The sequence below is a fragment of the Charadrius vociferus genome, unplaced genomic scaffold (assembly GCF_000708025.1).
Source record: "Charadrius vociferus isolate BGI_N301 unplaced genomic scaffold, ASM70802v2 scaffold688, whole genome shotgun sequence".
Lineage (NCBI taxonomy): Eukaryota > Metazoa > Chordata > Aves > Charadriiformes > Charadriidae > Charadrius > Charadrius vociferus.
Window position 1 is genome coordinate 50,478 of NW_009649462.1, and position 11,763 is coordinate 62,240.

At 38.1% G+C, this 11,763-nt stretch overlaps 1 protein-coding gene across 1 annotated transcript in view; it reads left to right on the top strand.

The window, feature by feature from the left end:
* The first annotated feature begins 6,706 nt into the window (after nt 1–6,706).
* The window catches only part of LOC104290670 (uncharacterized protein C18orf25-like), a 28,811-nt gene continuing 23,754 nt past the window's right edge, over nt 6,707–11,763 (top strand). The window contains exon 1 of the mRNA XM_009889794.1: nt 6,707–7,220. Coding sequence (XP_009888096.1) covers nt 6,707–7,220 — 514 coding nt within the window. The remainder of the gene's footprint in view (nt 7,221–11,763) is intronic.

Below are 11,763 nucleotides of genomic sequence, written 5' to 3' on the forward strand. Positions count from 1 at the left end.
AGCCTGGAGAAGAGAACGTTCTGGGGAGACCTTATAGCAGCCTTCCAGTATCTGAAGGGGGCCTACAGGAAAGATGGGGAGGGACTCTTTATCAGGGAGTAGAGCAATAAGATGAGGGGTAATGGTTTTAAACTGGAAGAGGGTAGATTTAGATGAGATATTCGGAAGAAATTTTTCACTGTGAGGGTGGTGAGACAGTGGCACGGGTTGCCCAGAGAAGTTGTGGAGGCCCCATCCTTGGAGGTGTTCAAGGCCAGGCTGGACGGGGCTTTGAGCAACCTGGTCTAGTGGGAGGTGTCTCTGCCCATGGCAGGGGAGTTGGAACTAGATGATCTTTAAGGTCCCTTCCAACCCAAACCATTCTATGATTCTACATTTGTCTGGATGCAGATTAGTTTTTTTTTCTGATAGAGGTTTAATTATTTGGATTGATTAGTTTTTAGTTACTTGGACATTTTGATGTCGGGCATGTCTGTGTGTTATTTGTACTAGAATGTCACTGGTGAGTTTGCTGAATGAAGCATGTTGGCTTTTAATGGAAAGGAAGGTGATAGGAGTAGGAAAAAAGCATGACCAACACGCAGATATACCTACGAAGGCTTTTTTGTGGAGCTTCAGAAGAGGCCAGTCATTAGCACTTCACACCTTCAGAGTTATGTGTCTCTGTGTCAGAAGAGGGCATAACTTTGGTCTTTGCCAAAAGTTTCTCCTGTATTATGAAGTGGACTCGTGTATTACAGTCAACTCTTCAGTACCCGCATCGTGGGCTGCTTCTGTCCTTTCCCATCCCACCATCCTTAGACACGTAGTCTGTCATAGATGTCAGCGGAAGCAGGAGATGGGATATGGATCCCACCAGCACCTAAGAAAAACATCCGGGTAACTTCGGCAAACAAGACCGGCCAGGACACCCTGTGCCTTTTGCTGGCTACCCCAAGAAACACCTTGTTATGGTTTGAGAGACCCATAACAATTTGTTGTCGTTTAGACAATTGTTCTATCACCCGATGACCCCTCCCCACCCCGGAAGGGAATCGGGGAAAACCAAGGGAACCTGGGAGATGAAATATGAACAGATTTAATAGAATAAGATTAGATAATTAACATTAATAATACTAAAGAACCAATATTAATCCCGACACCAGTACAGAATATGCAAAGATTATACTCGGCCAATTATATCAGTAGGAAGCTGTGCACTCCCAGCAGTGGACAGCAAATGTCACACTGCGAGCGCTACAGCTTCAGGGGGAGAGGAAGGCCTCAGGAGTCCAGCATCAGGGCACGAAGTTCTCAGGATGGCAGCCATCAAGGGAGAGAGAGAACTTCGCAGCAAACTTTCTAATTTATAGTGAATGTGACATTGATGGTATGAAATAATCCTGTTGGCCAGCTTGGGTCAAGTGCCTGGGTCTTGCTGCTTCTCATCGCCACACCTGGCAAGCTCAAAACCACTGAGACCTTGAGACCCACGCACCATAGCTGGCTATAAAGTAAATATTGTCACAAATTCGGACACCAGAGTCTTCTAAAAGTGCAATCTTCCCAAGTATTAGAGGAGAGATTAGTCTTGTGTCGCTCAAACCAGGACATTAGGCTTGCCTGAGCATTTACATTATATATAAAAAAAAAGTCAACTGTTTTACATAATTTTATTAGCCTCAGTTGTATATGTTTACAATTACCTCTCTCACGCCTCTGATTTATTCCATCTGTGCTCAGTTACATTGGGTAAATGGGAGATAACGTGGTGATGGAAATAATTGTTTATGTAAGTATGCGCTGCTATAGTCTTTAGTTCTGTATGTATACGAAATCATATTCAGATTTAGAGGAAAATATTGAGCTGTAAGGTAGTACATACTCTGGAAGGATCTCTGTAGTTAGCTGTGTATTCTGAACAAGTAACTCTTATGCAGCAGTGCAGTTTAACTTTTCATTTATGTAGTCATAAAAGCTTAAAGAACGTACTTGATGATGTTTTCTGGAAAAACATAGGTACAATTTCTAATTTTTTTCCAAATTGCATTTTCTTCAAATTGCAGCTTGTGAATGAATGGCTAGTGCTGCACGGAGGTAGGTTATTCACACTTTCAGTACTTGAAATGGCATTAAAAGACAATGTTCTGATAGAAAATTTTTTTTCATTTAAATAATTGCTAGAACTGCCACAAGAAGGTGATACAGTTGTAAGCACGGAAAAGTAGTGTTCTGTTGGACTCTGAATAAGAGAAAATGCGTCAGTAAAACTAAAGTGACTTCTAACAGCAAGCTGCTATGAAAAATTAATACTTTTGAAGTAAGAATCTGTTATATCCACAGCTGCTGAGAAAAAGAGCTGGTTTGCTTCATATAAGCCGGGCATTCTTTATTGGGAATCAGTTCAATAACACCTAAAATTATAAAGTACAATTAAGTTTAGGGTATTGTGGTGTTTATTAAGTATTTCTGGCCTTATCGTTTGTTTGGGTGAAACTCATTTCCTTCTGATATTGTAGAATATACAATTATAAAGAACAACATTTACTGAGAGCAAACCAAACAAAAATATTATGAGGGATGTATGAGTGGCTAGTTATTGATTGATAAAGGGCATGCATGCTATCTTCAATATAACTTTTTGTGCAATAGCATATATTACTTAATGGTATACATTCCATGATAGGTGTTCTTTAGGAAGCTACTAACACGTCTGTATTTAATTTAATTAAATTTTTTGCTTTTTAATAATTTTTTTTAATCTTTAAAAATCTCTTCTCGGAGCAAACAGTGCTGTGAAAGAAACATTCAGTACCCTCTCCTGTGTCTAGTTGGGACCTGTGAGCTCAAGGTGTGATGAGATCAAATGGCAGGTAGTTTTTCATCAGATTTGTTTGGTGGTTTGTTGTTGTTTGTTTTTTTTTTTTTTTTTCTAAAGGGATGGTTTGTTGCTTGCCCTCCCTTCCCTCCTTCCTTCCATCTCTGACAGAAAATTTCACTTATTTTCTGGTTTTGTTTTCTGCTGGCTTAATGAAGTGAACGTACCCAAAAAAGGATGAGCCAGTTCTGGTGCAAAGGAGGGAATATGACTGAGCAGTCATGATTAGGTGGTAAAACCTATCTGTGTTTGTGGCAGTGAGCTGTTAGACGAGCTGGGCTGTCTCTGCTAATCTGACTTTCAAAATCCTTCTGGATTTCCTCACTAAAGTGCACTTTTCATAGTGTACAAATTATGTGCCTTTACAAAGGACTTCACAATTTGACAATATTTCACAGGTAAAGGTACAGTTAGATATTTAATGGCTTCTGTATATTGGTGTGGCTGGAAAAGAAAATAATTTCTTTTGGAAAGTTTTTACAGGATTGCCTTTTAAAATCATCAGTGCAGTATCTGTGCATCAGAAAAAGGAGAATGACATTTCTGAGCAATGTCTAATTAAGTATCCATCTGTGTAAATATCACAGCTTATTTTTCAGTGCTATATTCTCATTTGATAAGAAACTAGTCTTTCTCTAGCATCACCTTGAGATTACCTTTTCTAGTACTGGTACTAGAAAAGTGAGCGGCAAGAAAGGGAGTTCATCACTGTAGTCTCTTCCTCCCTCTGATCTGTACGTTTCTCAAGTAGAACTAAATTGGTACACTTTTTTCTTTCTTTTGAGACAAGGCTTTCCTTGGCATAGATAGTTTCCCCTGAACTGTCTGTATTCTTCCCTGCAGCAATATCATGTTTGAGTCATGACAGGTGTTTGGGGTTTTTTTTTCCACAGAGACAAATATCAAGTTCTTTTTTTATATACATACTAATACTCAAATTGTTGACTTTTTAAATAGCCAGTTCAAGGGGCTTGGAAAGTACAAACCTCATCAGAGCAAACGTTTTTTCCACACACACAAACACATGTCAATGTTGACTATACTTTTGTGAAGTTACCACTCCCTGTGCTACTTTATTATTGAAAATATAATTCATGGATCCCTGTGTGAGGTATCAAACCAGCATGGTTTGAGTAGTTAAAGTATGATCCTACTTAATAAAAAATCTTCTTAAGTCATTGAATTAGACTGTGAGCAAGATTGCAACATGTAGATGAAACATAATTTTTTCTGGCTGATAGTCCAGAGAGGTGGAAAGGCAAGTACAGGTATTTTTATAGTCCCTTTGGGAGCTGTGAAAAAAGAGTCTCTAGTTCACTTTGGCTACCCTTTGGCTTTGTGTCAAGCTCTATTCTTTGTGTTCCCCAGGCTAAAAGGATGAATAGTGCAGAAGCTGTTCTGCAGTTATTAGTATGAATATTTAAATAGATTTCTTTTGGCCAGACTAATATTCTTCTAGTATGTGTTTGAGCAACCAAATTTTTCCTTGCCATGTGTATTTCAAAACACTTAAAGATGAAAAGCTGGGAGTTAGACTAGCAGGTACAATACATATCCCACTGTGTATAATTCTTGGCCAGTCATTTAATCATCAAATCTGTGGTTTACTTACCTGTATAATAGGAGAATTATTTGATACTGTAGATTTGCAGATGAAATATGTAGAAATACTGATTTTTATTACAGTATTGGGATGTGTTTATGTCTCAACATGTGTATTCATCGTTTGGGTTTGTTGATGCTGTGCTGTGGCCTTGAAAATGAAATGATCCTTATGCAATATTTATTGCCTAAGTTCAATTACCATCTCCAGAAATTCTTCTTTGAAGTTGCTTTCAAGAGTTTTACTCAGTGCAAGTATTGGCAAACATTTTTCTTTATATATGTGTTCCTATATTTTACAATATGTATTTTATTCCTTTTTTTTTTTTTTTGAGTAAAATGTTGGTTTTACTGGTTTCTTTTCCCCTTTTCATATTTAGCAGACCTAGAGTTGTCATCTCCATCTTTCTTGTGTTGTCTGATATTAACTAGCTTTCTTTCCTTAACTGGTGTTTCTCTCCCATAAATATTTTCATAATTCCCTTGCATCATTCAGCATTTCATTCATTAGCCTAAAGGAAGCATGAACTCTATTTTAGTATTCTTTAAAAATTAACTTTCAAAGTGAGTTAGGGCAGACAGGACAACATTGAGCTTTTCACAGCACCTTTTAGAAGCAGAGAAGTAGCCTTATTCTGTGCTGCAGATGGAGGAGAGAAGCAGCATACATAGAATTACAGGTAGCTTGGGATGGATCAGGAAACTGAAGGAGGATTGTCAGGGTACAGAAAAATCTCTCTGAACCATCCATGCTTTCTGAGGCTACTCAAGTACTAATTGCCCTTGTCCGCAGAAATGCGTTTTTTAAAAAACAGTAGATTAAATCTTAACACTGCTTTTTCTTATCTACACTTTTTGAAGTGTCATAAATTTATCATTTACTATACTTCTAAACCCATGAACAATTTGTTCCATACCGTTCATCTGTAAGCAAATGTAATTGAAAGATCTTTATGTTGCATTCCAAGTGAAAATTTAGATGGATGGCAGAATGTGAATAATGAAGGTATGGTAAATATTTATCTCTAAAACAAAATTTCCCTGAAGGTGCTTCAGGTGCTTTTGGGTTGATAGCGTGCAAGTTATCAATCAGATAAATAGCTTAGTTTTTGTGTTCACACTGAAGTAATGCCATTTATTAAATTATAACTTGAAGTAAAATGTACGATACTGGTTGTGGGTGTATACTGTTTCTTACTTGAAGCTCATACTATTTGATGCTGTTTTCCTGGCGGATTGGAGAGAAACTAGGTCAGCCTGTAGGTTCTCATACAACCAGGACTTGTATGGGAGATGCTCAAGGAGCACTTGAATGGTATATTAGATACTCCTAAAAAGTCTTTACAGGACTCACCAGCATGGTGGTTCTCTACTGAGAACAAATCTGTATTACACATAGCTAAAGACCTTGCCTGTAGATGTCGTAAACCCCGTGTCCTTGACAATTTAGTATCACTTCATGGTGCTCCTTGTAAATACTTCTTTGTTATGTGAGATCTACTGGCAGAGTGGTTCCACTGGAAAAGGAAGGTGTTTGTAGTCGTGCTTTGTAATGTTCAGCAGCCGCTTGGTTTCTGCTCAAAGTGACTGGATTTCTTCTATGTCATGTTGGTACTGTAAGTTTGCAAGTTACCATAAAACCATTGTAATTTTATAAGGTTGAGATCCTGATCAACTGAAGTGGATTTCTTATAGATATGGAAACTGAACTATTTTCTGGTCTGTCCAGGTAGATGATTACCAAGTCTGGGAATTTTCAGGCTGGCATTGTTCGTAAGGGTGAAAATTCTCCATTAAAATATGTTTAAAGTTCTAGGTAAAGAAGTGTAGCACATTGCTTATATATTGATTTAAATTTTATAAAGTAAGAGTTTAGAAATAATTTTCTTTATTTTCAGATGTTTTGATTGTTCTCGAAGTGAATCACATTTAATGTGATTTCAATACCATCTTTCATGGGTGTGTAAAAGGAAGAATAGTTTGGTGTAACAGGATGAGTACACTAGGAAAAAGTAAATAATAAAGAAAACCAATACGATACTGAACCATGCTGTCTGTAATTGAAAGCCATGAGTTGTTTAGGTCATACTGTGAAGAGCAGGATTGAGTGAGTTATTTGGGTAAATTGTTCTTACTGTTCTGTTCTTGTGCAGGCTGCTGTATTGCTGAAGTCCATATCTAGTCCACCCAAGTCTTTCAGACCACGTGCTCCATGCTTTGAGACCAGGAGGACCTTGGTGTTCTGAAATGAAGATGGAGGCAGTGGGAAAAGCAGAAGAACTTGTTGATTCAGAAGTTCCACCAAAGACTTCTGAAAAGCAAGAGACTGCTCCTGATGAAGGTGGACCTATAGAACTCGAGACACAAACTCAGAAAGACAAAGTGCCCACTGCAGCAGACTCTGTGGTGCTCTCTTCCATGCCTTGCTTACTGATGGAACTGAGGCGAGACTCCTCGGAGTCTCAGCTAACATCTACAGAGAGCGATAAGCCAATGGGTGGTCGAGTTTACGAGAGTGACTCTTCTAATAATTGTATGCTTTCCCCTTCTTCCAGTGGGCATTTGGCTGACTCAGATACATTGTCTTCCACAGAAGAGAATGAGCCCTGTCAAGCTGAAGCTGCTGTAGAGGGAGACCCTTCTGCGGTGTCTGGGGCTGCAGTTGGGAGGAAATCCAGGCGATCCAGGTCTGAAAGTGAAACTTCAACGATGGCTGCCAAGAAAAACCGACAGTCTAGTGATAAGCAGAAAGGGATACCAGGTAGAGGATGTTTTTTAAACTGAACTGTATCGTTTCTCAGCTGTCATACTAAATTAGATGAGTGACACTTGAGGAAAAAACAGAACTGCAGCTCTGTGTAAGTTTGAAGACTGCAGTATATTAACAAGACATGGGCAAACTTTAAAAATCTGTTCTGAGCTTTCAGTGCACTTTTGCACACCAACAAAGCATAGAAATGTGAAATTGGAGGAAGGACTATCTTTGAATTCTGGAATTTTCAGATCTTTTCCTTTGTAAGTCTATATGAACTCCTATCAGTGCTGTCAGATCCCATTAGATGGTGATAATCTAATAAATACATTCTTAAGATAAGTGGCCAGCTTTGCTTTAATATATTAAGACCACAACTCAGCAGCAGTGGTAGAAATAACATGGCATACCTCTTGCCCGTGTTACAGTAAGGCCCTGTTCACTATTGCACTTACGCTTTACTTTCAGCTCTGCGTTTCAGTGCATGACAAACCTACTTAGCCTTATTGTAATTTCGCGCAGATTGCAGCTGGTCACCTATTTTAACATAAATATGAATTTGTTTACACAGGTGCCCAAGCTATATCCATACCTAATTTTTCAACATTTTAGACAAGGCTTTTACCCTTTTCCTGTGTCATAAGGATCTGTAATTTCTATACTTTTATTTTTCTGACACATCTGTGTTAAGATCGGAGGCAGCAAATTATAGGGGCCTTCTCATGATTTTATTAGCAAAAGATGAATTCTTCAAGTTTTTTGTCTGTTGAGTCTTTGTTATTTTATTGGCCTAAGTTCCATGGACAGGATTTTGTGTGAATGAATCTTGCAGCATATTATACCATAGAACCGTCATCATATGGCAATCAAAAATAAAATCACATAAAAATAAACTTTTTGGCTTGCCAATTTTTACTGGGTTACATGCCTTTTTGCCTCTTGTGCTAGAAGGTTGTTTCTTTTTTTGTGGAGATAAATATCAGCTTACATAGGGCAAGAACATTTAAAGGAAAACTGCAATAATTCGTCTTAAGTTGCTGAACTAATGTTTGCTAGATAAATTATTTAAAATATTTGCAGCAGATTTTACAAATAACTTTTAACTGACTTGATTATGGTGAATGATTCTATCGCCATGAGAACTGGCATTTTTTTCCCACATATTGCTAGGAAGCAGGTTGCACAAAGGAAGTTAATGTTTACTTTTAGAAAGTCTGGAAAAGGCATAATCCTTCTATAATTATTGTGTAGTAAAGTTTTAATGGAGATCTAAAATTATTTTTACCATCTTAGTAGTTAGTTAAACTTATAGCTTTCATAGTTTTGTGCCTTTTTATTTATTATGTTTACACCTTGCTGGGCAATTAAAGCCTATTGAAAAAGACTATGTCATTGAGTTTTGGGGCAGGTTCCTCCCCACCCCTAAAAAAACCCCCAAAACACACAATAAATCCCCCAGGTTATATTATTTTTTTAAGTCATAAAAGTACCTTGTGACCCAGAAAGGCACCACATGGTATTTTCACATCTGCCTTGATTTCTGACTTCCGTTGCAGAGATCTGAAACCACTCTAGGGTACTTTTTTTGTGTCACTAGGCTCTTTTGCATTTGAGCTCTCATTCCTAACCACGAGATGCTTTGCAGTGAAAAGGTCCCATTGTAGTGTACGAAATAATTTGATTATTTAGTGATGATTACACCAAGACCCGATTTTTACCTGTGATGCAAGATGTGGGAGTGCAAAAACCATTCTGAGGAACAATGACGTTTATTCTTATTTCATAGCATGTGTCATCTGCTTGATACTAAATTACATTTAAGACATTAAAAATTTTGAGATGTCCTTTTGGAATTAGGTGCAACGTGTACCTGCCACATTGAGGTTTTCCTTTAAATAGAAATTACTTTGGTTGGGGGGAAACAGTCTCTAAGTACAAGATAAAAATATTCTCTATAGAGATAAGGACAAGGTTGGCCAAAAATGCATCCTGTGCTACTTGTGGATTAATGAGACATTGTGGTCTTAACAGATGCAGTGGAGCTGTGAGGCTGAGTAGGACTCCCAGCTCTCCATTGCAGTGGTAGGTTCACATGCCACCTGCGATCCCTCTGCTTGGAACAGGCAAAGTGCTTAATTTAATTTTTTTCTTTTTTTTTTTTTTAACTAGAAAGCCATTTCAGTGCACTTAGCATTACACTGTGACTATCCTCAAAATTTAGGTAATGAACACGTAGTTAGAAAATAATTCAGGGTATCAAAAAGCATTACTGGAAATTCAGACCGTGAGTGTCCTCTGCATGCAGTCAAAAGCTAAGAGAAAACTTCAGGTTTCACCTGATACTAGAACTTGAGTGTCAAGAAACTACAATGCACCTGTCAGAAGGACATAAGCATGCAAAAACTTTTGCCTTCACTTTTGAAAAAGTCTGCACACATTGATGCAGAAGAGTTTTACAGGTAACGTGTGTTCCCCTTAGTCTTACTGTATTGGGACTCTGGCTGTAATGTTGGTTACTGTCTAAATGTAGCTTACTATTGGGATTGATTTTCAAATATCTACTGTCTGAAAAATAGCTTTGCCAACAGAGATGCTCTAAAATTTTTAGTTAATTTAATGTGGCTGTCGTGTACAAAAGCTGCACATACTCTGGCTCTTAACCTTCGGTTGACATATGTAGCATTACAGAAGACAGTTTGCTTGTGTGTGGCCTGAAAATTAAAGCGCCGCATTTGAAAATACAGTAGTCTTTCATGTTGTGTAACTAAACCTTTTCCATTTTAATAGTGCAGTTGTGTTTTGGTTGGTTTTGGTTTTGTTTTTTTTTTTTTTCGAATGTGACTGGTTCTGAAATATGTTTGGCTAAATTAGTCAGGTAAGGAAAACGTTCAATGAAATACAAAATAATGCCATGAACATGTGTAGTGTTATTAGCTTCATTTTGTGTGTGCACCCAAGTTGTGAACTCAGCAGTTGTGCAATTAAGAGTCAGTTCTCTCTGCTGAACTCAAATGTAATGTGGATTAAAATACTGGCAGGCTTGTTTTTCTTCTTAAGAAGAGTAAAGAGTTGATATCTTACTGGTGATACTTCAGTACAAATATTGTGAGCTCAGTAGGAGCAAAGCACAATATATATTATGTTATTCTGAATGCATTATATGGTGTTAACCTACACCTGAAAATACAGGTTCCATCTAAACTTCATGGGTGCTACTGGAAATCTTTTCACTGACCTGAGCAGTCATAACCTTGGACTCTTTAATTCGGGGAATGCCATGATTTTTTAATTATTGCAGATGAGGAGCAATTTCTTATCTTTTAATGATTGAGCCTCTCTGTTGCATTTAGGATTTTACCATTCTTAAACAAACAGCATTCAAGGCACAAGAGGATGATCTTTGAGACCTGAAATAGGTTTTTAAAAATTCAAATATTATATGAAAATATTGGCATTTCATCATCATTGTGCTTTCTACACCTCAAAAATCTGAATTGAAATAGGGGTGACTCATGTTTTAGGCTTTCAAAAAAAAAATCTGTTAAAAAGTTTGAGTATTGATGTTAAAAAAGGTGTTGCAGCTCGCATTTAAAAAAAAAAAAGAAAAAGAGTGTTTTTAATACATAGCAATCCAGAGAGGGAAACAATGTGTGTGAGGGACTCAGCTGGAGTCTTCCTCCTAAGAATTGTGCATAGACCTTGGGTGAAGCATCTTGCAAGGGGTGAATTTAGTTGAATGAAAATTATATAAGAACAAGAGAGGGGAAAAGAAAATCCGTTAAGAGTGATTTGCAGTAAGATACTCACTTGGAAATGTTGGGTAGCATAACGACATGGAGGAATCCACCATTGCTAATTACAATGAAGATGCAGCATGTCGTCTTAAATTGTTATGTTGTCAGACTTCCTAAATAAAATAACTTTGGATTTGGTTATTATTTAGATAGTACTTAATAGATCCCATAAAGAGACAGACACATTGGGGCATTTCTTAGGTGCTGTTTTGCAGGAGGTATTGTCTTGAAAATAAGATACGATTCTTGGCTTTTGACCCTTTGTGATTGTAAATTTCTTTGCCTTTTAACTTGGTGTAACTTCAAAAACTATAGAGCTGTAAGTTTACAGATAGCAAAGGAACCAGTCAAATGCAAATTTATTATATTATCTATGTCGTGGTTTAGGCACCTCTCCTGTGGTGAGGCTGCTTGAGAAGGACCCTCTCCAGGATCTGCTCTAGAAGGACTCTCGCCTTTGTCTGTTTTAAAAGGTCTCTTTCCTTGGTCTGGTCTTGAAGGACCCTCTCCTTGATCTGCTCTAGAAGGGCCTTCCCCTGGATCTTCCTCAGAACTCTCTCCCAAGCTATCTGGCTTGAGCTTCTCTTTTTCGTAAGGAGCAGGGGAAGGAGTTGACTTCTTCTTCTTCCTCCTGGTTACCGGGGCAGCTTGTACTGTGTTCGATGGAGTTTGAGTAGTTTGTGCCGGGACGGGCGGCGGAGGGGCCGGTGTTGTTGCAGTGGTGGGTGCGTCTGCCGGTGGTGCCGATGCCGCTGCAG